Below are 27,787 nucleotides of genomic sequence, written 5' to 3'. Positions count from 1 at the left end.
ATTTCTATTCATTGTTTTATCCCCACCTTTTAGCTTATCTTGATCCTTGCTCCCACACTGTCCCCTCCCCCACCAAGGCCATCTGTGACTTGCTCATTCTGCTTTCTACTCTTAATTAGCACCTCCTTTAGCCAGTATCACCACCATCAACACTCCTTCAACCTTTTTATGACATGTTTTGCGATCTCTCCTTTGACTCCACCTATCACTGGCCTCCTATCCAGCTTCCCCCCCCCCCAATCAGTATATATTTCACCACATTTCTACTTCTCTTTAGTTCTGATGAAGAGTCATCTGGACTCGAAACGTTAACTCTGTCTTTCTCTCCACAGACCTGCTGAGCTTTTCCAGCAGTTTTTGTTTTTGTTGCAAATTGTACTCTTCATTCACCGTTGATTTGCCATACAGAAGATATGCTTGCAATGAGCAAATAAGAGGCGTTCCTGTGATAAACGTGTGCGCTCAGTGTAGGGCCGGGAACGCTGCTCTGCTGTCATTCGCTGGTTCACAATCAAACTCAAAACGTGACTCGTAAAACAAACCCGCTTTTGAATGGCTGATAACAAGGTCAGCCACAAACTCCTCCTCCTCCCCCTCCGAGTCTTGAAAAGCTAGATTCGAGGTCGCTTTTGCTTAGGAAATGCAGCAACGATACTTGGTTGGACTTCACCGTATTTCATATTGAAATTTCTGGGTTGATAAAGGAAGACTTAGCAATTGGCTTTAAGTTCTCAATATGTTCCCGCAGTCTTTCTTCCGGTTTGTTTTGGGTTTGGATAATGAAAACGAGTTGTTAATGGAATCGTTGTCCTGGCTCATGATCCTCATGGGAGGCTGTTCATTCATGGTTTTGCGGTCCGTTGATTTGCCATATGGAAGATATGCTTCCAATAAGTGGGGGATTCAAGTCAATGTGAAGGCTGCTTGGTTTATCCAGGAGATCCCGTCCCTGGTATTGCCAATTTATCTAATGTTTTTCAGCACTGACATTAAACCTTTGCAGCTTCCCAACCAGCTCCTCCTGGGCATGTTCATCTGTCACTACACCCAAAGGTAAGAGCTGCATGTTTCATATTAATGAAAACAGGTAGGACAATAAAATTAACGGATTTTGCGGTCAGGTGCAAAGTGCTCGAAGAAAGCTTCCCACACGATTCAGTGATCTGTGGCATGGATTTCATTCTTGTATAAAAGCAAAAAACTGCGGATGCTAGAAATCCAAAACAAAAAGAGTCATACGGACTCGAAACGTTAATTGTGTTCCTCTCCGCAGATGCTGTCAGATCTGCTGAGTTTTTCCAGGTATTTTTATTTTTGTTTTGGATTTCCAACATCCGCAGTGTTTTGCTTTTATTTTACTTTGTGCCATCTACTCCTGGGGATCTCTGGTGTCCCTTAACAATGATCTAATCAAGTTAGCTAAATAGCCTTTCGCATTGAGGAATTGTCACAGACAGCAAACAATGAAGTGCAAAGTTAATCATTCATCACATTTTAATAATTTTACTGACAGCAAAATAAAGTTTGGGAAATATGCATGGGATTAAGCTAGAAGCTGAAATATCATAAACTAGCTTAAAATATTTATTAATTATCACATTTCAGTTACGTAGGTAGTTTGGAGAAGCCTTGACTGTTCTCCTCTGAGAAGAGAAAGTTGAGAGGCGGTTTGATGGAGGTATTCAAAATCATGAGGGGACTAGAGAAAGTAGATGGGGAGAAGCTGTTCCCATTGGCGGAAGGATCGAGAGCCAGAGGACACAGATTGAAGCTCATTGCCTAAAAAAAGCAATCGAGAAATGAGGAAAATCTTTTTAATACAGCAAGTTGAATCATGACTTTCAAAAGAGAATTGGATCATTATCTGAAGAGGAAGTATTTGCAGGGCTTTGGGGCAAAAGGGCAGGGAGTGGTACTGGGTGAATCACTCTTGCAGAGAGTGAGCACAACATGTCGTGTCAGATGGCCACCTTCTGTGCTGTAACCATCTGTGATTCTATATTCTTGTCATGGCATTCCACAAATATGAAACTAGTTTTTCAGGGCATATGAGGTTCGTTCAGGAGTAACTATGAACTTAATCTGCTGCTAAAAGTCCCGTTAGACCTCATTCAACAATGCATAACTTTTTCAAGGATTCTTACACTGAGAATAGTAGCGTAAAAGTGGATGTTCAATTTGATTCAGGTGATTTTAGATTTCCAGCGACAAGGACTTCAACTTTGCAGCCTGTGGAGAGTGGGAAATCACTGACAGCAACTTCTAGATTTCCACATTTAACTGCACATCTGTGGGCACCAGAAGCTTCTGTCAGTTTCACAGTTGCAATGATGTTGAGCCCTGATAGTTTAACTGTCATTGCAACTGCAAAATCTGAGCTATTAATAAAGATGGTATAGCGACCCTTAAATGGGACATGGGCCCAGATATTGCTGGAAAAAAAATGGTGATTTTAATACACATCCTATTAATGTTTTTTTTTTAAAAAACACAGCAAACAGAAATAACCAGTAAGCCTCAATTCACCATGAATTGGTGGATGATTTCACTGCAGCTGATTGGTGATAGAATCCTCATTAGTCGAGTATGTCCAAGCTGTAAGTGATTTCATCGCCTTCTGTGGGTTCTCTCGTGAATGAAGAATCCAATGTGAGATCGGCATGGACATCCACAAAACTGGCAGTTCATGTTGTCGTTGTTGGTGCTTGGGGGAACTTTTTCAGCTGCGCCACCTCTAGCCTTTCTCTGGCATGCTAGACGTTGCTAGTTTGATGTAGATGTTGAAGCATGCTGAACCAAATTTCAGTACTTTCCTCCACGTAGGCCAATTAACTGCAGTGTTTTACCAAGAAAGGTAGTCTGCAATGCATAAGTTTGTAAAGCTCTTTTTAGGGTGCCTTGTATCATTTGTACTGACCACCTTGATGTCATTTGCCCTTAGACAGCTCCCCACCTTGAGGATTCTGCAGTCATCCATGCGGGGGACATGGCTTGCTCATCTAAGTTGTGCAGCCCTTAACCAATTGCAAGTTCTTGTATCTAGTTCACTTTTCATTTAGTAAATGTAAAACATGCTTCTTGACGATTCAGTAAAAGATGAAGCTATATAATCAGGAAATGAGATTCTGACCTTCCAATATGGAGAATTCACAGAATCAGAATCACAGTGCAGAAGAGGCCCTTTGGCCCATCGAGTCTGCACCGACACGTGAGAAACACCTGACCTACCTACCTAATCCCATTTACTAGCACTTGGCCCATAGCACGTCATAATATTCAAAGATAAGTGCTCATCCAGGTACTTTTTAAAGGATGTGAGGCAACCTGCCTCCACCACCCTCCCAGGCAGTGCATTCCAGACCGTCACCACCCTCTGGGTAAAAAAGGTTTTCCTCATATCCCGAGTGTGCATGCACAACTATTCCTGATGCCTTTCTGGTCAGCAGCAGAGTTACAATGTTACAAAAGAAAAATTGTAAAGGAGATTAGATGGTTGCTAAGACACAAAAGAAAATTTCAATGAAATTATTGAAATAGATTGACCCACTCTCAAATCTGCTAGTAGATATTAAAGGCTAACCTGCTGCAACGAGATGATTGTTTTTGATTAAATAGCTTATTTTTGTAATTTCAAGAATTGTTGTCATGACAAAAACTGACTATTGGACATTGGCCACGCAGCTTCTGATTCAGTGACATGCTGGTTGTTGGGTATTCTAGTTAGAAATGCAGGAAATATGGAGGAGGTTGCCTTGATTGTGGGGTGCAAACAAGTGCTACATGATGTTGGGGTGGGGGGGGTGACGAATGGTCCCTCATGCAGCTGAACACATGTTTAAGAGAGGATCCTAACAGGACCTGTCAGATCCAAAATGACAGATTGATGGCCAAATCAGCGTTAGACATTGTGTGACATCATAATCTGCCCATTCTGCTTACTTCCAGCACATGCAGAGCACACCTGTGTTGGCACACCTTCTAAGCATGGTAATCCGTGCAGGCTACACCAGAAGTATCTCTCAGATTCTATGCTGATACAGCTCTTGTTAAAGGCGAGTGCCTGAAATTTAGCTCCGTTTACTTTAGTCACTGAGATTCTTGCAGATGCATTTGTAAGGCACAGTGTACTTGTAGTTCGATCGTTGGGGTTTTGATGGAGCAGTACATGCATGAAAATATTTTTTTTACTTCATTACTAGATTACCACTTCCTTAGTCAAAAATATTACTACCAGCGCATAACACATTAAAAGCGGGCATTGCTGCCCTGTGCCCCTTTCTGCAGGGACAGAGCTACTGCAGCCCATTTAATTTACGTGCCTAATCGTTTGAGCTTGTTCTGTTTTTTTGAACCCATTTGGTGAAAGTAGGTCTACCAATGGGTAAGGAGCAGGTGCTTGTGAACATCTACAAATGGCTTTTGGTCAGGAAAATTAATTTAAAATCTTTGCTTCCGTGATTCATTTCAGTATTTCCAAGACTCAATAGCCGCCTGCTGCATAAGAAAATGAAGAAATTAGGAAGGCATCTGATCATAAGAGAAAATGTGAGATAAGAAAACTATTGACTATGAAAATGAAGAGCAAGAAGTGAATAGTAGATTATGAGAACTTAGATATGTTGTAGTAAACTACTTACCCAGGTTCATTGTTACTTACAGATTTGAATATTTTTTTGAAAAAAATAATAGTCAACAATTCTGTTTGTTACAGGTCACTGATATTCCCTTTTTTAATTAAAGGAGGAAAAGCAACGCCTTTCATTTCTTTTATATTAGCTTTCATATTTTGCCTATATAATGGATATCTGCAGGCTAGATTCCTAAGCAAGTACGCTGTCTACCCCTCAGACTGGATAACTGATCAACGCTTCCTCACAGGTAATCTTAATTTGATGTAAAAGTTTATTTTTGGGGAGGGGGTGATAATGCTGTAGTGGAGGATGCTCCAGAGATCGACAGGCATAAGACAGAGAATATTCCTTTCTCCGTACAAGTCAACCTATAGTAGGTAGGGTTACCACCCAGTTTGGATTGTGCTGGAGTCTTCCAGAGCTAAAGATTTAATTAGCAGGGCACATTCTCCCACAGGCAATGCAGGAGAAAATTTGCTCCAACCAGACTTATAATAACAACAGGGCAGCAACACGCTCAGGATATAATGCAGTCCTAGCGGATGCATGTGCTAACTGATGAAACTGTCTAATGAGTGATAATGTCTACATAACTGCACAGCTGATCTACAACGGTATGCCATTGTGTCCCTATTTTAGCAACATGTCCATTCTTCTTGCTCGTCCTGCTTCTACCTTTAATGTCACCATTAGCACATCCTAAAAGTCAAAAGGTACAATGGAATTGCAGCCCATTGACTTCAGTTGGCTGTGAAGAGGTGGGAAAATAGAGTAATGCAACATTCCCAATGCCGGGAGTGGCATTCCCTAACTGTGCATGTGAGTGAGCGTGCATTAGTGACTGTTGGGGGATATTCCCTAACTGTGCATGTGCGAGTGAGTGTACGTGTGTGAGAGTGAGTGTGCATGTGTGACTGTGTGAGGGGGATATTCCCGGTGTGCCCGTGTGAGGGGGTGTGCCCGGATACAAAGTGAGACCTGATTCATTTGATTGAATCTGTAACTGTTCCTGAATCTTGCTCTGTGATCAACCTGTTTTCTAAGCTGTCAATGATTGACTTGCACCCCACCCTTGCTCGGTCTTCAACACTTCCCAGTCAAGAGCCCAGTGTGGTGGGCTCAGGTCCCTCTGTCCCATTAACCATGGCCTTGCATCTCCCTGAATTGGCTGAGACAAGAATTGAATTGAATTGTGTTTGAATCAAGGCTGATCTTTTGAGGGGCATTAAAGAGAAATGCATTGTTTCCAGCTGGGTCAGATATAACCTCTGGAATTCCTCTGGGCTGTGTGCAGAGCTGTTAGCCCACTTAATTTAAAAGGGCGAGGGAGTTGGCAGGGGGAGTGCCACTGTTGATCAGACGTTAGGACCTGAAATGTGATTTAGAGGGGGATTTAGCCAGTGTCACTCTTATTGTGTTTAGTAATAGTGCTCTGGTATCACTAGCACTGCCTTTGTACGTGTCCTACTGGAGTCTGGCATTTACACCATACTAACACTGGGACTAGCCCATTATGCAAATGCAGTAACTTCCTTCTTATTTTAAAAACTTGGTTAAAATTCTCCCGTTCTGTGAAGATAGCCACTGAAGGTCCCCTAATAATTGTGAGGGAGAGAAAAGCGAAGGAATTATTTGGAGCAAGACTTTTCACACATTCCAGTAAAATCTTACAGAACATCATGGGGGAGAAGATGAAATAATACCCAGCTTCATAATTGTAAGAGTCTGATATTATCATTCGGCACATCTGTACACACTGAGTGTCTCCTCCAATTTGCTAAATCATTCAGATTCTTGTCCTCACTGCTGCATCTCTTGTTGGCCTGTCTCCCTTACTCACTCAGCAGGTACGATAGTGGTGTTTAAGAGGCAGCTTGACAAATACACGAATAGGATGGGAATAGAGAGATACGGACCCCGGAAGTGCAAAACATTTTAGTTGACAGGCAATATGATCGGCGCAGGCTTGGAGGGCCGAAGGGCCTGTTCCTGTGCTGTACTTTTCTTTGTTCTTTAGTTAATATCACCACCGTCAACACCCCTTTGTCCTTTTATCTATGACATCTTTGGCAATCTCTTCTTTGCCTCCACCTATCACTGGCCCTCTATCCAGCTCTACCTGTCCCACCCCCCTCAAACAGCTTATATTTCACCTCATTTCTATTTTTCTTTAGTTCTGATGAAGAGTCATACGGACTCGAAGCATTAACTGTCTTCCTCTCCGCAGATGCTATCAGACCTGCTGAGTTTTTCCAGCTATTTTTGTTTTTGTTTCAGATTTCAAGCATCTGCAGTATTTTGCTTTTGTCCATTCTTCTTCTTCAGTTCTCTGCCCAAAGGCTGGTCTGACCCACAAGTCTGCAATCTCCACCACAGATAGGTCAAGGAGGCAGGTCCCCAATCCACCCCAGCCGGAACAGGCTTTGAACCTCGTGCTGTTGGCAGGAATCTGATCCACACTGACCATCCAACCAACTGAGCCAACCGGCCCAAGTTGCTGTGGCAACATGTATTTTTATATGCATGTTGTAGGCTGGAGCTATGGATATTGATGATAGATACTCCAATTTTCTTTCCATCACATGGCTAACCAAGAATCTCTCCTGCTCTTATTGCCTGCCATTACCCTATGTCGGAAGGATTTATTGGTTGATATTCTATCTACTTTGGCTGTGTTATGGATGCACCATCCTTGGCCATCAAGTCCTGGAGTGGGACTTAAACCCAGAGCTTCTAGCTCAGATGCAGGGATGCTGTCCACTGTGCCACAAGACTTCCAGCATGCCCGCATGAGGCTGAAAGAGGGGCATCGTCCATAATGTTCTACACAAAGACATAAATGGGCGGATTTTCATGCTGCCTTTCAGGTTCATGCGCGACTCTGGCATTGATTCTTCTGTCTGCAGTTGGGTTGCTATCTTGACCTGCTCTTTTGAGCAGTCAAGAGGGACACAGCCTTGAAAGCATCCGGGCCCTCGTTGAATATGTAGATTAGGCTTTGATGGTGTCATTGGGGCTTGACTGTGATTTTAACAGTTAACCTGTGTAAGGAGGCCATTATGGTTTCTCTGCTAGGTCAACCTGGTTGCAAGAGGCACTAGGTCCAGAAGCAGCAGAGAATGGTAAGCGCATTTTAATTGTAATTTTGTTTTGTGGACCAGGAAGAGTGTGAGGAAACTTTGGGAAATCTTGGCTTCCGTTCCCCTCCCCTGATTTCAGTATTCCTGATCACCCTCTCAACCACTTACCTGAGTTCCTTCAAGGTACTCCTGCTGAGCAGCATCCTGCTCCCACCCACAAGTCAACTACCATAAATGGCTTTGGGCAGAAAAATCTCTTGAGCTTCATGCTGCTCAGGTCCGACTGGCTGCCATCTGCCTCCCCTCTTGGACCCCATAGCTAAAACATGTCCTAGAATGTTCTGTTATACTGGTTTATCTCCCATTGCAATTTGCAAAAATAATTTTTTTTTCTCTTATTATCTTACTGCAACTTTTTTTCTATTTTCTAATCCTTTCTCTCAAACATGCCTTAGTTATCATTGCTGTATCATTTTTTTTGTCTGTCATTTTCCCCACTTTGACTCCAGTTCACCTTTTTGTAAATGTTTCCATCCCTCTGTCATATTTGACCTTGAAATGAGCTTCCGACCACACATTTGCACCATCAATAAGACTGTCTAATTCCACCTCCATAACGTGGCCCGATCTCGCCTTGTCTCAGCCCATCAGCTGTTGAAAACCTCATTAATGTGTCATGTCAATAAGACATAAAAAGAAATCAGAATTATATACCTCAAACTTAATTTTTTTTGCTATTTTATTTAATGAAATTTTGCTGAATCAGAAAGATGGCTGCTGCAGGTCACATTACTCACAGGATTAGCCATCTGTCCTGGAAGCTTCCAACAGAAGTTACAAGAACATAAGAGTTCCCTCTCATCCTTGTGGAATCTCACACCCCATTGTAATGACATTATAATCATGAAACAAGGGGACTTGTAGAGATCGAAACTCGTTATTCCTGCAGCATTGTTAAAAGACCCATCTCACAACAGGGAGCGTCCAGGTCCATTTCAAAACCCCTTTGGACACCGTCCTGCTCCAAAGTGCCATGGTCCACGTGCTGGCTGTGCTTTGCCTCCCAGTTAGTAAGTAATTTTTTCTTTTATTTATTCACGGGATGTGGGCTTCGCCGGCTGGGCCAGCATTTATTTCTCATCCCTAATTGCCCTTAAGAATTGGACCTGTTTCATAGGATTTGCTTCTGCAGATTCCCGTTTCTATCTCACCGAGGTTCCCCTTATTCTACATAGTATTGGTCACACACCCCCATTCTGAACCTGCACCTGTCTGCAAGATGTGACCAAAGTCTGGATCTACACCTGAAGTGCTGTAACCTGGAAGGCAATGGACCAGGTGCTGAAAAGTGGGATTAAGATGTGTGTATTTTTTTTTTGGCCGGCGCAGACACGATGGCCTAAATGGCCTCTTTCTGCACTGTAATTTTTCTATAGTTCTATGGAATGGTCGTGGTGTGCTGCACTCTGCACAACAATATATCTGGACCTGCAGAAGGAACAAGGCAAAGAGCTTAGATCCTCCTCAGGAAAATTCAGGCAGGGAAAAAGAGAAGGAAGGTGATGATGGCACATCACCCCCAGCTGCTCACATTGCTGCCCAAGATGTGAGTGATGCCCTATTAGTGCAAACTTCATTGATGTTGCACCAGTGGACTGATGTCACCAGCACATGTTATTACCATTCTTCCCACTCCCTCCTCCTCCCCCATGCCACAGACACAAAGGAGACCTGCAATAACCAATCACGTCTTGAACATACCCTCATGATCTCCAGCAATTCATGAATCCCCATTCATCAGCAAACAAATTAAAAGGTGACTTGTGTCCCCAGCACCAAGAATGGATGAGAAGGGAAAATTGAGCCAAATAAAAACGTTTATGTGACTTAACAATACAAACTAAAATAAAAACACAACATTTTCTTGTACTGATGTGCATACCTTTGTGCAATGAATGACAAAGCTTTATTCTTCCTTTTCATATCGCTCCTACCTGGTACAATCTTTGTCGTTTCAGTCAAAAGGAGACAGGTTGCTCATATCCCTGCTCTGACTGCTCTGATGCGTTTACCTGACATCTTCTGGTTTTTTTTTGTGCCTCTGAAGGCCTTGCCAAAGACTGCTCCGTCTGCATTTGTGCAATGGCAGACTTGACCATTAGGAAACAAGATTCCAGGTCGGCTACTGGCTGAGAAAGGGCAAGGGATGAGAAGTGAACATGCTTTGACTGGAGTCCACACTTCCATGAGCCTTTTTACCATCATCCCTGTAATGGTCCAGTTGCATTTTACTGCTACCACCATGATCGTGAGCACTTTGGTGTAGTTCGTTGTAGCATTGTAAGGCCAAGGCTAAGGTATTTACCCTCCTATTTAAGGTAGCAGACATGTTGACTTCCAAAGTCAACATGGCCATGTTCAAGACATTCATGTACACATTTTATTGCAGAGTTTAATGTTCCACAGTCTTTTGTATCCAGACAAGGACGCAAGATGCAAATGCCCTGCAACATCAACTCATTCATGCTTGTGGCAAATACTTCCATCCACTCTGCAATTGTGGTCAGTGTGCTTGGAAGGCCTGTCAGCACATTGCACATTGTCTGTTGCTGCTCAATGGTTCTTCTTTACATTGGTGACCCCCAAGGTATGGTATCTATGTCAAGCTGGACAGAGCTTAGAAAGCAGTGTCTTCTAACATGACCTCACCACTGTTGTCCCTGCCACAACCATCTGCTCCTGCTCACTGAGTCACCAGGTGAAAACCCAACTACTGTTCTAACTGGTCCCATTGAAGTGCGATTATCTGAGCTGTTGCATGGCCTGCTTGAATCCTAAAATGGTGCAACTTCAGAGGGATTGAGGTCCTCTGAGGAATCATGATCAATAATCTCCATTATTGTGCTGCTGCAGGCAGTGAAGGGTTGGCGCGAGGTACTGTTTCCCAGCAATGGTCAGCAGAAATCTGCTGGTGATAGCAAAAAGGGAGAGAAAAGATATGAATTAGATCCAGGGTAAGGATTTATCATTATGAACATGATAATGTTTCAGTCAATGTTGTCATCAAGTCAGCATGACTGAGTTTGGTATGATGTGGGTAGCTAATATTCAATTGTGTCACCAGGTTGCTGAGATAGCTCCCTGTTTCTGACTGCCAGGGAGACCAAAATTCTACTGATTTCCAGCTCTTGCTCTCCTGCCCTATGTTCAAAATCTGTGGAGGCCTATCTCCAGTTCTCTCCCTCTCCCTCAAGTTCTGTGCCTTTGTCCAAAATGAGGGAACGAACAGACTTATGAGTGAGAGTAAGGTCATATGTTCATCCAATGGATGCAGTGAATTTGGTGAAGCTGACTATGAGGGGGAAGCATGGAATTTCTTCATGTGGCAGTGATATATGGATAGATGGAAATGTGTGGAATTGCATAAAAAGAGAAGGGTCAGTATCTGTGCAGGGTAAGTGCGTATGAGGAATGATGCAAAGAAGTAGGCTTGGTAAGATCGAGCGATCTGTACTCATTCTTTTTCATCTGATTAGTTCATTGAAAGCATTTCCTGCACTGAATTCAGGAGTACAGCATGATGTTTCTGCTACTCACCACCTGTGCCATCTCCAGCTATGCCTTTTTGGTGTCAGCAGCAGATTTATGCTGACCATTGCTGGGGAACAGTACCTCGTGCCAAGCTTTCACTGCCTGCAGCAGCACATCATGCAGGGTGTAATTGAAGCAGAGTGCAGCCTTTGAGTGCCCTGACTCCACACTGAAAATTCTTCCTCTATTGCTTCCAACTCCAAGCGCCTCCAAGTTTCATCTTTGGACTGGCTCTTTTAAATACTAGAGTTGATGCTGTGATACGGACTCATCCCCCAGCTGCAACAGATTGAATGCGAAACCCAGAAGTAAAATGATAATGAAAGTGCCCATGTTAAACAGTCAGACCGATGCTCTGAACTTCCTTCCAGATTTCTCATTCTATATTGGAACCCACCTCCCTCCCTGCTGCTCCCAATGTGCCTCCAGATTGATATTGGAGCCACAGAGTCTAATCCAGAAAGATTTGAATTAGAATATTTAATTTCAATGCCAAATCATATACAGAAAGTGACATAAAGATAAGGGAATGGAGGTGGGATTAACTGAGATAAGGGAGACAGAAATCAAAGTAAATCAAAAAATATTTAATTTTCTTAAATCTCCAACAATAATTAAAATCTGAAGAATGTGACGTTGCATTCTTTAAAGGTAAATTTTCAGTACCAGGAAGGTTGATGACAATAACTAAAACTTATCACCGAGTTTAAAAATTCATTTATTCTGAAATGGGCAAGCCCTAAAGAAAAATGGCCTTGAGAAAAAGTATTAGTAACTCTCTGCCACTCTCTGTTGCCAATTGTCCTGCTCTCCTGCCTCCAGTCGCACCTCCAACACAATTTCAAAATTCTACCCTTGGCACCTGTTCTCGATCCAGTCGAGTGACATTAGTGTTTGCACTTTACTTAACTAAAGAAATACTTGTACATCCTAATTTACTTCTCCTGGCACCACGTACAACCCTTGTTTTTCCATGCTAACTTTCCTTTATTACTTTTGAAAACAAAATGGAAACTGTGAACAGTTGAGAGGAATTTGATGAAGTAATTATTAAATGTAAGCTCTTGGTTTTTTAGGCTTTGTACTCTGGTTTCTTGGATTGTCAGTAAACCTGCATTCTGACCATATCCTCAGAAAACTACGAAAACCTGGTGAAACAGGATATAAGATCCCCCATGGTGAGTGATTTTAAAATAATATTCTATTGGGCCTTTACTGCAACAAATTGTACTATATATTTTTGTAAACATTAATTTCTCTGATATTTTAAAGGAGGAATGTTTGAATATGTGTCTGGTGCTAACTTCCTTGGAGAAATTGTAGAATGGATTGGGTTTGCCATAGCTTGCTGGTCACTGCCAAGTGCAGCATTCGCTGTATTTGGATTTTTCATTCTTGCTTCTCGGGCTGCACAACATCATCGGTAAGGTTCAAGTTAATTTTAGTGTCCTGTCTATTGTTTTATTCAAATTACTTTTTAAGTCAGAAATGAATATCAATGCCAAGAGGAAAGTATTCCTGTTCTCTGTTGCTGCTTTGTTATGGGAGAACTTGCATCAGCATGATGGAGTGATGCACCAGGTTCAGCTGTTTCTTGCTGGAAAGAAGTGCATCATGCCTATCACCAAGGTCACTTATTTACGCCTCTGTCCCCACTTCATCCCATTGCTGTTAACACTTTCATATACACTTTTGTCACCTCTAAACTACAAAGGACACAACATATAGCAGTACCAATTTCTGGATGCAAGCAGCATAGCTGCCACCATATTGGTCCCCAATATTTTTGGACATCCCTGGTATCTACCTGAAAACAGTATTCAGACAAGTTAGCAGAATGGACACACAACTGGAACATGCAGTTTAACATGGATAAATGAGGTAACATATACTGGGGTTGTCTTGTTGCGCAGTGTGTATCTTGAGGCAAAAACTCTGGGGTTCAAGTTCCAATCCAGGGGCTGAATTTTCCCAGAATTGCACTAAGTGCAGTAGTGGGCAGGTAAAATGAAGTCCTACCCGCTGATGAAAATGGCAGATGTTCACGCCGTATCTTCCCCAGCCCGCCTCATTATATATTTACTCCTGCGAAACATGCTGTTTCCATGTTGGGTGGGCTCTCATTCGCCCGCTCACCATCACCCCGCTGTTGCATCACGCCAGCCGCCATCTTTAAAAGGCAGCCGCCAGCAAACGCTCACCACCACTGCCCGGGAGACATGGCCAGCAAAGGCAAAAAGACTGCAGCCCCCCACTTCAATGGTGGGTCCCTCAAGCGACCGCTGGATGCCGTGGAGGCCCGCCGGGATGTGCGCTACCCCTGCTCTGGCCGCAGGATGGGTAGCAATGTCACCAACCCGGCTTGGGAGGGAGTGGCAGCGGTGGTCAGTGCCAATGCCCATCAGAAGAGGACAGCCACCCAGTGGCGCAAAAGGATGAATTGTCTCCTCCATTCTTCCAGGGAAGTCACTCTTTTCATCACTGCCAACTCTTTCACTCTCAAACCCATCACACACCCACAGGGCCCTCACTCACTGCCAGTGCAAGGGACATCACCATTCACTCTCTCACACACACCATCATTGCCCTCATCCCATCCATGGGCCCACTCACCACCCACACAGGCCAGGCATACTTATCAGCGGGACCCCGAAAGCAGGCTGGGCCCCTCCAAGTCTCAGCCCTCAAGAGGATGCCCGCCAAAGTCATCACAGACAGGGCATCACAGTCAGCAGGCTGCCTCCACCTCTGCTGTGGATGTCCGGGGAGCACCAAGACATAGTGGCAGGGTTAGGAAAGTTAAGGAGTCAACCAAATAAACTAAATTAACAAAATCGGGGACAAAATAAATGCAGCCCCTAAATTAGGAGAGTTACAAACATTAAACCAAAATATGATTAAAAGGGTCGACAAAACACCCCAGTCCCCGCGGTGCCCACCGAGCATGGGAGGCCTCGACGGTGCCAGCAGACACTGCGTGCTCCCTCTCCAGGGACACCCAGCCACAAACATAGCCGCGGAAGAGGGGCAGACAGTCGGGTCGGACGACCCCCTCAATCATCCGCTGCCTGGACCTGTTAATGGCCAACTTGGCCAGACCCAGGAGCAGGTTCACGAGGATGTCCTCCTCCCTCCTGGCACCCCCTCCACACCGGGTGCCTGTAGGTCAGGAGCATGGCAAACAAAACAGCAGTGAAAGGTTTTTTAAATAATTGAAATGGGAGTGCAGCCGACAACACCCTATGTAAACGTGGTCCACAAGGCCGCAGAAGGGGCAGGTATCTTGGGAGTCCGTGAACTGACACATCCTGCTGTTGTATGGGACTGCTGCGTGCAACACCCTCCACCCCAGGTCCCCAGTGGAAAGTGGGAGGACACCCCCGTAGACGGCCCCCCAACGGTGACCTCCACTGCCAGACGGCAACAAGGCACGCCAGAGCGTGTCCGGGCGGCGGGCGAGAGCAAGGAAGTGGAAGGTGTGCAGCAGCAGCCCGTACAGGAAACCCCTCCGCGCCGTGCTTAATGACACGGAGGGCTTTTCCGCGAGGCGGCTCAGGTTGCGGGGCACCGGCTCCCGAGGGAAGGTTCGGGGCTTGGGGCCAATGTGAAATTCCGTCCGAACAGACGAAAGACCACCTCACACCTGCACCACCTCGAGGTCCAGCATGACGTAGGGGCCGAGCACGACCGTCCTAAGGCCTTGAATGGCATTGGCCACGAGCCGGATGTCCACATACGTGCGATGCGCCAACTCCTGTGGGAGCATCCAGCCCACTCCTTCGCCACCCAGCACGTCCCCGATCCTGGTCACCCTGGCAGCCACAGCCCTCCTCTCTGCCAGCCACTGAAGGGGACGGAGGGGCGGATTCCTGAGCAGCGGCTCTCTGACGATAGCCGCTACTCCTAATGGCGGGGAGCTGTGTCGCAAGGCGACCATGTTCCAGACTTTGATCAGGTCCTGGTAAAAGATGGGCAACGCCTGCAAGGAACCACAAAGGCCCCCCCAGGTCTACAAACAGGAGCTGCACGTCATAATTCAGGCCGTGCACCTGGCGGAAGAAATAGGTCGCCAGGGCACACCATCTCGGAGGGGGCTCGCGTAAAGGTACCGCTGCAGGGCCTGAAGGCGGAAGGTCACCACCTGGGTGAGTAGGCACACCAGCACCTGACCGCCCTCCCTAAGCGGGATACTCAGAACCTCAGCAGCGACTCAGCGCAGCCTTTTGTCCCAGAAGAGGTCGATGATGATTCTCTGGATTTTTGTGACAAAGTCCAGGGGAGGGGTCAAAGTGACCAGCCAGTACCACAACATGGCAGCAATCAGCTGGTTTATGACCAGAACTCGACCCCGGTAAGACAGCACTCGGAGCAGTCCTGTCCAGCGCCGCAGGCAAGTGGTGACTTTGGTCTCCAGCTCCTGCCAGTTCACCGGCCAGGATTCCTCAGCAGGGCAGAGGTGGACCCCCAGGTAGAGGAGGCTAGTCCTGCTCCAGGTGAAAGGCCCAAGCTCCTCGGGTAGGGGATCCATCTACCACTGTCCGACCAGGAGTCCAGAACACTTGTCCCAGTTGATCCTGGCAGAGGACGCAGCAGAGTAGACCTCCTGGCACTCGCCCAGCCTCCGCAGGTCAACCGGGTCACTAAACATGAGGAGCACGAGAGGATCACCCCGATGCCCAGCCCATGCAGAACAAATCCTGACAACCACCTCCACAAGAGGGCACTAATCTGGAATGAGCATTAAACCTAGCCTTGCCTACATACTAAGTGCAAATTTCAGTACTTTGTACACTGGATAAAACCAGACTCACTTCTTGTATTGCATTTTTAATTCTTAACATTTAAAAAAAATTCATTCATCAGATGCGGGTGTCGCTGGCTAAGCCAGCATTTGTTGCCCACCTCTCATTGCCCACGAGAAGGTGAGCTGCCTTCTTCAACTGCTGCAGTCCATGTGGTGTAGGTACACCCATAGTGCTATTAGGGAGAAAGTTCTAGGATTTTGACCCAGCGACAGTGAAGGAACGGTGATATATTTCCAAGTCAGGATGGTGAATGGCTTGGAGGGGAACTTCCAGGTGGTGGGGTTCCCATGTGTCTGCTGCCCTTGTCCTTCTAGGTAGTGGTTGTGGGTTTGGAAGGTGTTGTCGAAGGAGCCTTGGCGAGTTCCTGCAGTGCATCTTGTAGGTGGAACACGCTGCTGCTACTGTACATTGGTGGTGGAGGGAATGAATATTTGTGGATGGGGTGCCAATCAAGTGGGCTGCTTTGTCCTGGATGGTGTCAAGCTTCTTGAGTGCTGTGGGAGCTGCACTCATCCAGGCAAGTGGAGAGTATTCCATCACACTCCTGACTTGTGTCTTGTAGATGGTGGATAGGCTTTGGGAAGTCAGGAGGTGAGTTAATCACTGCAGGATTCCTAGCCTCTGACCTGTTTTTGTAGCCACAGTATTTATATGGCTAGTCCAGTTCAGTTTCTGGAGTATGGTAACCCCCAGGATGTATATAGTGGGGGATTCAGTGATAGTAATGCCATTGAATGTCAAGAGATAATGGTTAGGTTCCCTCTTGTTGGAGACGGCCATTGCCTCCCACTTGTGTGATGCGAATGTTACTTGCCACTTATCACCTCAAGCCTGAATATTGTCCAGGTCTTTCTGCATTTGGACATGGGCTGCTTCAGTATCTGAGGAGTTGCAAATAATGCTGAACATTGTGCAATCATCAGCGAACATCCCCACTTCTGACCTTATGATGGAAGGAAGGTCATTGATGAAGCAGCTAAAGATGGTTGGGCCAAGGACACTATCCTGAGGAAATCCTGCAGTGATGTCCTGGAGCTGAGGTGACTGACCTCCAATAACCACAACCATCTTCCTTTATGCTGGGTATGACTTCAAGTGGCGGAGAGTTCCCCCACTGACCATTGACCCCAGTTTTGCTAGGGCTCCTTGATGCCACATTCAGTCAAATGCGGCCTTGATGTCAGGGGCAGTCACTCTCAACTCATTGCATTGTATTCCCTATCTTGAAACTGGTGTAAAGGAAGCTGGTGAGTGGAGGTAGTGAATGGGTCAAGAATCTCACTAATCTGGAGGAGAATAGGGGAGCTCTTCCTATTCTCTTGTGGAGGTGGTTGTCGGGATTTGTTCATGCCTAACAACAAGCCAATTTACACAAAGCCAGGTATCACAAACGGCAATGAGATAATGACCAGATGATCTATTTTTTGGCAATGTTGGTTGAGGGATCAATATTGCACAAGGGAAAGGCTCCACGCAGATAGAATACGATTAGCAGACAGGGGGCAGCCCTGACGCACTCCCCTCCCAAAGCGAAGGGGCGCCGTCAGGGACCCGTTAACCTTAACTAGACACTCTGCGGCAGTGTACAGAAGTCCGAACAGGGCGACAAAATGCGTCCCGAACCCGAATGATTGCAGAGTCCCAAATAAATATTCGTGATCCAACCTGTCGAACGCCTTCTCCTAGTCAAGAGACAGGAAGGTGCTCGACAGACCAGTCCTCTGGGAAAAGGGGATGACGTCCCAGACCAGGTGGATGTTATCAAATATGGTGCGGTCCAGGACCATGTAGGACTGGTCAAGTTCAATCATGTGGTCCAGCACGGTGCCAAGGTGAGAAGACATGGTCCTGGCAAAAATTTTATAATCCGTGCTGAGGAGGGAGACCGGGCGCCAGTTTTTAAGTTGGCGGAGATCCCCCTTCTTAGGCAGCAGGGCAATGGCTGCCATGCGCCACGAAAGGGGCAGCTCCCCGGTTGCGATACACTCCCCCAGGACCCCCACATAGTCATTCCCCAGGACGCCCTGAAGAACTCCACGGTCAGCCTGTTCAGCCCCAGGGATTTGCCCCTGGAGAGGCTGTCGAGGGCGCTGGTCAGCTCCCCCAGACTTATAGGGGAGTCAAGCTTTCTGGCGCCCTCCAGGCCGACCTGCGGCAGGTCCTCCCACAAAACTCTGCGAGCATCCTCGCTGGACGGGTCCAGAGAGAATAGGGCAGTGTAGTAGGTTCTGGCAATGACCCTGATGCCCTCCGACGAGGCAAAGGATCTGACATCGGCCAGCAGCGTAAGGAGCTGCTGACGGACCCTGTGCCTTTTTTTTCCAGCGAGTAGAAGAAGGGGGAGCCGCAGTCCAGCTCCTGGAGGAACCGGATCCATGACATCACGAACGCGCCCCGGGACCCGACGAGTTGCAGGTCCCGCAGCGCGCCCTTCTTCTCATCGTACGCTGACCTCAGGGCCAGGTCCGCATCGGGCTGATGGAGACGTGCCTCCAGGTCAAGCACCTCCTTCTCCAACTCCTCGAGGGTACAGTTGAAATCCCCTCCGAGGACGATGCACCCGCCCGTGTCGATGGAGCCCAGATGAATGGGCACTTCCTCAAAGAAGCTCGCTTGCTGCTGCGCGCCCTTGGGAATGTACACATTCACAAAGTGAAGCGCCGCGCCCCCCAGGCGCACAGTCAGGTGCAGCAACTGGCCTGGCACTGGGTCCTTGACCCCCAAGATCTCCGGCTGACAATGTAGGGCCAACAAGATAGCCACCCCGCCAGAACTGGAGGCTAGGTGATTCATGTAGACACTCCAGGAGCCACGTAGCTTTGTCTCCCGGAACGGTCTGGGTTTCCTGCAGGAAGCACACCGCATACTTCCCGTCCCTGAGGACCGAGAAGTTCTGGAACCTGCGCTGTGCGTCCCTGCTGCTGTGTATGTTGAGGCTGGCTATGGTAGTCTTCATTGTCAGAAGTATGTGCAACCAACACCTGAAATAAAAGGAGGACTTTTTTTATTTTAATCCTTCCTCTCCTTCAGGAACCCAGCGAGAAACGTGTGGATCCTCCTCTTAGCGTCCTGTAAAGCCCAGGGGCCTTGAGGACCTCACAGGCAGACCAGAACATGAGGAAAAGAATGCCACTGGTTCAGGGCCGACTGGACCCTATCTCAGTGACCGCGATTACTCGCTTAAAAATCCTAGAGTTCCTGTACAGGGATGTGGGGAGAGTCGGTGGGGATCCACCACCTCACCCAACAATGACTCTAAATCATCCCCAGTGCTCATCACCAAAACTCCGTCGTCCTCCAGATCGTCGCCTCCAGCTCCAGCCCCTCCCCCGTATTGAGTACGGGGGCTGCCAGTCGGCTCCACCTCCACCTCGATCCCCACCCCCAGGATCAAGGCCAGAGGGGTCCTCTCTGGTCGTCTCTTGGGGATTGGGGTCAGAGGGCAGCTCAGAGCCCCGCTCCTCCCCCAGACACCAGGTCGTCCGGCGAGTCCGGAAAAAGCACCGGACCCAAAGCAGTGACGCCCGGTGCTGAAGGTTGGGAGGGAGCAGGGAGGCCTTCCTCGCCTCCGCCACCCAATGACCCAGTTAGAGGGGCCCTGAAGGGACTGCCGCAGTCCCCTGGCAGGCCAGATGACATCTCGGGGGTACAAGGTGGATCGGGGTGGGGCACCACCGCAAGGGCAGTACCTTCACCGACCCCCGAGGGGCCCTGCTCAGGGGACTGCACCACTGGAACAGGGGTAACGGGGGTTTGATTTCCCCCCAGAGGGCAGAGCGAGGACTTGCGTGGTGGAGACGCCACCACTTCTTCACTGGGGGAGGGGACACATCCAACCTCACGGGTCAGAACATCCTCCCCCACCTCCGAGGGGTGACGTCCCTTCCGGGGTAGGCTGGGGGCCGGGGAGACCTCCATCGGCAAGGCCCCCTCCACTTCATCCAGCCCTCCCAGATGCTCTGCCGTCTGGGGTTTGGGCAAGTCCACTTCCTTCAAGGAGTCCACTGGCTCGGGGTCGCGCGCCTCACCGCTGCCGGACCCGGGAACAACACCGCGCCCGGGAGCGCACACGGTGATTTCTGTTCCCCCGAGCCGGTGTCTTCAGGGGTATGGTTCTCAGGGTGGGTTTGGGGTATCTGGGGGGACCACCCCCAGGTGGCGGGTCTTCCTCCGCATCTTTTTACAGCGTGGGGGCTCTCCCCCCGCCTCACCAGCAGCCGAGATGGCGGTGGCTGCCGGCGGCATCTCCCATGCTGGGAGGAAGATGGAGCGGTGGCGGGGGGAGGAATGACGGTGCCAGCCATGGCCGCCTGGATAGCACTGGCGGCCTTGGAGGTGGGGCAGTTCTTCCTCTCATGCCCCACCCCCTCACAGGCGTGGCACCGCACGCCATCCGCTGACCAAAAAATGCAGTAGGCGGCTCCCTCAAGGGAGATATCAAAGCCCTCCTCGGTGCACTCCTCCCGGGCTAGGCGCACAAGGACCTGGTGCCGGAAGGAGTACACATGGCGAAGGCTCGGGTCCTTTATGCCGCACGAAATCGGTGCCACCCCCGACTTTACCTCCCCCAGCTGACGAAGATGAGGGAGGAGGGGCCCATCGGGGATGAGTCTCTGGGCGGTGGCCTCCAGAAGGTCCACCGCCAGGAACACTCAGCCCCTTTTGGAGGGCAAGGTGCACCTCCCGCTCGGCCTTTCAGGAAGAACACCGGCCTTCCCATGCATTTTTGAGGCCGCAACTATGGCTGAGGGGCCGACAACCCCAGCCAGAGCCTTCACACAGGCCTCCATGGTCATTGTGGGGTGGGCGTAGCACTTCACCTCAAGCTGCCTGGTCAGCAATTTAACCAGCAACAGGGCCGCAGGGGCTGAAGAGGCCACCGCCCCTGCATAGGTGGCCCGAACAGGCCCCGCCACTGGTGAAGACATCATTGCCGCCATCGGGGAGCGCTGCACCCACCCCGATACAGGTAAAATATACAAAACAAGCAGTGAATTGGGGAGTGGGAGCAGATGGAGAGGAGGAGGGGGAGGCAGAGGGAACCAAGGCAGACAGGTGCCCCAATGTTTCTTGAGGTGGGCTGGGGGAAGGGTCCAATGTTTTGCAGCGGGAGGAGTCTTCCCCTGAGCAGCCAACACCACTCAGGCACAGTTCAGGAATGACGGTAGATGTCCTTCTATGCAGATGGCTTTGGGCAGCATTAGCTATCCCAGGTGAGGCAAGGGAGGGCAGAGTGGGGTGCAGGTTCTCTTTTCCCCTTTTAAAGCTCAGTCAGTCACTGCCCTCCCTTCTGAAGAAAGCAGGTCTTCCTTCCCTCCCCCTGCAGGCAATCAATCAGTTGCAGTTCTTTTCTTCCCCCAGGCACCCACCTCTGGCACAGCAAAATGTCCTCCCCGTCCGGCTGGAGTTCTATACTCTCCCCTCTGGCTCTCTCCAGACTCCCACTTCCAGGCTCTTCAGGCCTTGCAGTAGCAGAAGGTTGTAGGGGTCCCCAGAAATAAAAAGTCCAACTCCCCGAACTCCTTTTCTCCTCCGTATGAGCAGTAATCTTCTTCCAGTTGAAGGTGAATAAAAAAACTCCAAAGTAGTAACAGCAGCAACACAAGAAAAGCAGCCGTCAGAAAGTCAGGAAGCCAGCAGTCGGCAGCCAGAAATCAGAAGCTGGAAGCCAGCAGCCAGAGCAAGAGCAGCAGCCCACTCCCAGACTGCAGCAGCATTAGCTATGGCTGAGAACAATTGGTGAGAATTAATTGCACAGCCTGGGCATGGGTGTTAGTCACTTGTAAATACTGTTCACTATTGTTAATAAACTCCTTAGAATGTCTCCCTGCCTGTGGCTCCTTGTGCTGATGAACAGTGTTCTTGTCACTCAGATGTGAAACCTTTCTGCACAAGATAAAGGCAGGTGTCTCAGTCCAGGGCCTCTTCCCTCTGCTCTGTGCAGCCTTCAGACCAAAGTGATGGTCCAGCCTCACACTCCCTGGAAACATTACTGATGCCTGCACCTTGACAGTGCTGGTCATTGCTGCCAGAATGTAGTGGGCAGGCACCACAGAGTTCTCTCATACTCTGTGTGTGCTCTCAGCACCTTTTAAGATGGGGCTGGCCCTCATCACACCAGTATCTGCGACCAGTGATGCTGTGCACAGCTCCTGAAGGGCTGAGATGCTGAAGGCAGACACAGCATCAGATGCATCTAAAGTTTCATGGCTGTGTCTCTGAGATGGCCCTGGTCACAGGGCACAAGTGAGCTGCCCTCAGCCAGATAGGAGTCAGACATTCTCAGAGGCTGTGTGAAGATCTATGGAGTGTCCTCACTGTATGTCGTCATCACCCTCTGGCAATCGAGCACCTATTAGGGCCTCCACTGCATCTCCATGACAGGAGCCTTGTCACAGAGATTATTGGTGCTGAGGTAAGCCAGACTGGAGTCAAACATTCACAACTGTGTTGTGAGGATCTATGGGGACACCTCACTGCATGTCGTCATCATCCTCCACAAATCTGGCAGCTCTGAGAGCCTCCTGAGTGCACCTGCCTCGTTTAGCCAGTGTGAGAGCCTCATTCTCATCGTTGTCACCACCGAGGACCGCCTCACCCTCATCCCTGTCGGCATCCTTCTCATCGGATGAGATGTGCAGCTCCTCCATCTCCTCCTCAGTCAGCTCCTCACCCTGTTGCAGAGCCAGGTTGTAAAGGGCGCAGCAGACGATGACGATGCGTGACACCCTCTGTGGTATGTATTGCAGGGCTCCACCAGACCGGTCCAGGCACCAGAACCACATCTTCAGCATCCCGATAGTCTACTCCACCATATTGTGAGCTGCTGCATGAGCCTCGTTATACCATCGCTCTGCTGCAGTCTGAGGCCACTGCACGGGTGTCATCAGCCACAGCCTCTGCAGGTAGCCCTTGTCCCCAAGGAGCCAACCCTGCAGCCTCTGTGGACCCTGGAAGACTGCAGGAATCTGTGACTGACTCAGGGTGTAGGCATCATGCACACTCCCTGGAAACCGTGCACATACCTGAAGGATGCGTTTCTGGTGGTCGTATACCAGCTGCACGTTCAGTGAGTGGAAGCCCTTGCGGTTGATGAAGTCCACTGAGTGTAGCGACGGAGACCTGAGTGCAGTCAATCGCACCCTGTATCTGTGGGGATCCCGAGATTAGGGCGAATCCAATGGCCCTTGTATCCTGGCTGTCCCGGTCCCAGGCGAAATGCACAAAGTTGTGTGCCATGGAGAAGATGGCATCTGTGACCTCATGGATGCATTTGTGGAGGGCTGATTGTGATATCCCACAGAGGTCATCTGTGGAGCCCTGAAAGGAACCACTGGCATAGAAATTGAGTCACTTTCACAGCCACTGGCAGTGGATGCCCTCCATGTCTCCTTGGCGCCAAGTCCTGCAATAAGTGGCAGATGTGAGCCACCAGGTCCCTAGACATGCGCAGTCGTCAGTAACACTGGTTCTCAGTCATCTGCAGGAATGGCAGGCAGCGTCTATAGATCCTGGGTGTTGCTAGGCGCCGACCAGTCTCGTCTCGCTGTCGCTCTTGGGTATCGTGTGCGGGAGCCCCTGCTGCCCCTTCTTCATGAGGTTGCTGCTCCTGCCTTTGCACAGCCAGGAGCCTTAGTTGCTCTCTCCTCGGTCTTCGCTCTCTGTAGGCCATCAGGCAGACAGCTAGGTCACCAGGATCCATGATCCTGATGTGATCCTCCTGCAGAATGAAAGAGAGAGAGACATGGTTATCATGGCTGTACTTAACACCTTTCCTGGCCCAGTGTGACCGCCCCTCGGATGGCCAGAGATATGTGCACTGCATGGCTGCCCTGTCAACCTGCGACATGGGGGACACTGGTCCAGACCGGGATGCTGAGATTACAAGGGGCTGTGAGCGCCTCCAGCAGTGACTGCTACACGGCCAGCGTTGGCGAGGAGATTGTATAACGTGTGCAGTCCAACTGCTCCGCGGTCCAACAAAGCGGTGGCGGACTCTTAGTGTGTGCCGGAGGTTGGGGGGGCGGGGGAGGCTGGGGGTAAGATATGGAGCACTTGGTGGCCCTTTGGTGCCTCTGCGATGCTTGCATTGGCGAGCAGGCTAGGAGCCTGACCCCAATCATATCACTGTGGCTGCGCCTGATCTGTCTTAGTTACAGTGGCATGGTCAGTTTATACAGGTGTCCCTAATGCCCAGCCACTTCCCTCGCTTACTGCCCCTGCCCCCCCATTTCCGATTGCTTGTGAGCGGGATGCAGCACTAGGGCAGCACTTGACCCCCCCCCCCCCGCCCCCCAGCAGTTGCCTCCGTGGCTGGTCAGCACTTGCCCCCAGACATCCCAACCCCTCAGCAGTCGCCTGTGGGGCCAGGCATCAGTTTCCCCCAACCCCCCGGCACCCCTGAGGCCTGTAAACAGTGGGTGAGCTGTGGAGAACGCTGCTGCTCACTCACCTCAGTTCCCCCAAAGTGAAGGCCGCCAAGTGCACGTCATCTCTATGCTGTTGTGAAACACGCCGGCGTGCTTTCCCGCTGACGTGGACGGACAATACGGTGGGATTACAAGAGCCTGGCCTTTTAAATATATGCTAATGTATTACAATTAGCTCTCTGCCGACCAATGGAGGGAAACGCGGCCCCTTGTCGGCGGGTTGAGCGGATGATTGCAACCTACCTTCACGTCATCATGAAGCAGGTCGTGCCTTATTTTCCCCACACGCCACCTATCATGCCCGCTGCCAGTGGGCTTGGAAATTTCAGCCCCAGGACTTGATGGCCACAGAAGGTGCTTTCATAACTTGGCAAAACAGGATAATTATCAACCTTTGAATCCTTCTAATATGCCAGTGGCAGGTGGTAAGAGCCGGAGAGTATCCTGGTCAGCCATGCTTGACGTGGAGTGGTGACCCTCGAGCTATAGCCTCTGGTGACAGGCTGGCGACCTGTTCCAGGAAAAACTAGCCATGGAAACAGGTATAAGCAGGTGCTTTGTCTGCCTCATACACCACTGGGAAGAGAAATTAAGATAAGGGATATATTTTGGACAATTATTTATTCAATGGAAAGATTTGTAGGGGATGAATGAATAGAAAGATCTAGAAAAGAATACAAGAGTAAAGAAGTATTAAAATGTTTGTACAGAACATTAGTTAAGCTATAGTTGGAATACTGGGTGCAGTTTGAGTACCTCATAATAGAAAGGGCACTAAAGCCACAGTGAGCATACAGCATAAATACACCTCACCAGAATGATGCCAGGGATGAGAGAGGATATTATGAGATGCTAGGATTATTATAACTGGAGTGGAGGAACCTAAGAAGTAATTTAAAGGAGGATTTAAAATTATGAAGGATTTTGATAGGAAAAGACTGTGGTCGGGGAGTCAATGATAAGGAAATGTAAAATTATCCCTAGGAGGTTGAGGAGAATGGTTGGATGAAAATTTATTTACACAAGGTTTTTGGAGCATGGAACTGTTGAGGCAGAAATTTTCTTTAAGGAACAGTTGGATCAATATTTGAAGAATGGTTAATCCGCTGCTTCATTGTCCTTCTGAATTTTCTAAAATTTATGGAAGTCGATGTTGGCTCTCAATTGGCCACTTCTAAAATTTTGGTCTAAACCATGTGCCAATATGACTTTTAGCATCACAATGTAACTATTTACATTCTGTTACCTATCTTGGCAGTGCTGTTTCTGAACACAATGATTCATTTAGCATTGCCTTGCTGCTAGTGTAGTTAATGAGTCAGCTTCTACCTCCTTTCTCATCAACTCAGGTATTCTCCTTGGTTCTGTTCCCTTCCTCCACTCGTCTTTTTCACCAGATCACATACACACACACACATAACATTCATGCCTCTCAAATGAAGTATTGAATTATTCTCCTCTACATAACAAATCCTCAATAACTTTGCATTCACCAAAAGAATGCAGGAGGGCATGCCAAGTGCAGCACCAGGCATACCCAAAAATGAGATGTCAACCTGATGAAGCTATAACACAGGACTACTTGACAAACAGAGGTAGTAGCATACAATGGACAGAGCTAAGTGATCTCTCAACCAAAGGATTAAATCAAAGTCATGAACAGTAGTGGACAACCAACAGGAGAAGGAAGCTCCACAAATATCCCCACCCTTAATGATCGGGGAGCCCAGCACATAGTGCAAAAGACAAGGTTGAAGCATTTCAACCAACTTCAGCCAGAAGTGCTGAGTGGATAACCATGCTGGTCCCCTCCTGAGATCCCCAGCATCTAAGATATCAAGAAATGGCTGAAGACACTGGATACTGCAAAAGCTGTATGGGCCCTGACAACATCCCAGCAATAGTACTGAAGACTTCTGCTCCAGTACCAGCCACATCCTTAGCCAAGCTTCTCCAGTACAGCTACAACACGGGCATCTACCCGGCAGTGTGGATAATTGCCCAAGTACGTCTTGTTCACAAAAGGTAGAACAAATCCAACCAGACCAATTACCCCCCCATCAATTCACTCTCAATCGTCAACAAAGTTATGGAAGGTGTCATCGACAGTGCTATCAAGCAGCATGTACACAGTGCTCACCAATGCTCACAAGTTACACCAGGGCCACTTGGGTCCAGATCTCATTACATCCTTGGTCCAAACATGAACCAAAGAGCTAAACTCAGGAGGGAGGTAAGAGTGATTGCCCTTGACATCAAGGCAGCCTTTGACCGAATGTGGCATCAAAGAGCCCTAGCAAAATTGAAGTCAATGGGAATCGGGGGGGGGGGGCGGGAAAGTTTCCAGTGGTTGGAGTCATATCTAACGCAAAGGAAAATGGTTATGGTTTATTCAAGGATATTCAAAATATTATTGAACTACAAAAAATGAAAACTGATGAGTTAATGTTCTGAAACATTTCTGCTTATGCTTTCAAAATATATTTTATCTTTTCATTGCAGATGGTATCTGGAAAAGTTTGAAGATTATCCAAAGTCAAGAAAGGCCTTAATACCTTTCTTATATTGAAATGTCAAATACTTACATATGGCTAGATTTTCCACTGGATAGATAATAAATGCATTGAGAAGTCGGTATACTTATCTCTAGACAAGAACTACAAGTTAGAGCCTTCCCATTCTAACATAAGAACCCATTTTTAACTTTGTGATATGTACTAATTGCTTCTGAATAACCCTCCTAACTCTGACAGTTAACTTCTATAAGCATGGAGACTCATTCCTTCAGATTTTAGTCATTTCGGGAGATTTTTTGACAAATAAATAGAAAATGTTTTTGTGCTTTTTCTTTCAGATCCTCTTTATATCTCTTTCTTAATACAATTCTCCTTTTTCCCCCTCATTATTTCAATTCCTGTATCTGCTTTGGCATTGAATTTGATATTCTAACTGGTATTTCCTGGTTCAGGCACTCCACTGCTCATTAATGATTCTTCATTCAGATTAAGGAATTACACAGTTACTTGCTCTGTTCTCACAGATCCCAGGTTCTCCATAGACCGAGCTGCATTTTATGGTTCTCTAATTTGTAGTAAATTCCAGTGCAAAATCCCATAAAAAGTTTATGAACAAATGTAATTAATGTATTTTTTCACTACTGAGATCAAAATCCAGGCCACTGAAATTCTTGAAATGGACCGTAACAACTAACTTGCCTCCTTTTCTTATTAAATGCTGCTCTCTAATATAAT

The 27,787-nt window shown here is 48.1% G+C and overlaps 1 protein-coding gene across 1 annotated transcript; it reads left to right on the top strand.

The window, feature by feature from the left end:
- The first annotated feature begins 616 nt into the window (after positions 1–616).
- Positions 617–27,388, top strand: srd5a1 (steroid-5-alpha-reductase, alpha polypeptide 1 (3-oxo-5 alpha-steroid delta 4-dehydrogenase alpha 1)). The gene is made up of 5 exons (XM_078539092.1): positions 617–1,053; positions 4,712–4,878; positions 12,379–12,480; positions 12,575–12,725; positions 27,039–27,388. Exons 1-5 carry the CDS (start codon positions 737–739, stop codon positions 27,103–27,105), a joined length of 804 nt encoding a protein of 267 aa, XP_078395218.1. The 5' UTR covers positions 617–736; the 3' UTR covers positions 27,106–27,388.
- Positions 27,389–27,787: the final 399 nt, after the last annotated feature.

Source organism: Cetorhinus maximus, chromosome 3 (genome assembly GCF_964194155.1).
Source record: "Cetorhinus maximus chromosome 3, sCetMax3.hap1.1, whole genome shotgun sequence".
NCBI lineage: Eukaryota > Metazoa > Chordata > Chondrichthyes > Lamniformes > Cetorhinidae > Cetorhinus > Cetorhinus maximus.
The sequence above is the reverse complement of the archived record's forward strand: the minus strand, read 5'-3'. Positions and strand labels throughout refer to the sequence as shown.

What these genes read in the sequence shown, in the direction of transcription:
- srd5a1 (XM_078539092.1), top strand. Translation starts at nt 737, where the DNA reads ATGTTCCCGCAGTCTTTCTTCCGGTTTGTTTTGGGTTTGGATAATGAA. An exon ending in ATCTGTCACTACACCCAAAG is followed by an intron (nt 1,054 to 4,711) that starts GTAAGAGCTGCA and finishes TGTTTGTTACAG; the next exon opens with GTCACTGATATTCCCTTTTT. An exon ending in TGATCAACGCTTCCTCACAG is followed by an intron (nt 4,879 to 12,378) that starts GTAATCTTAATT and finishes TTGGTTTTTTAG; the next exon opens with GCTTTGTACTCTGGTTTCTT.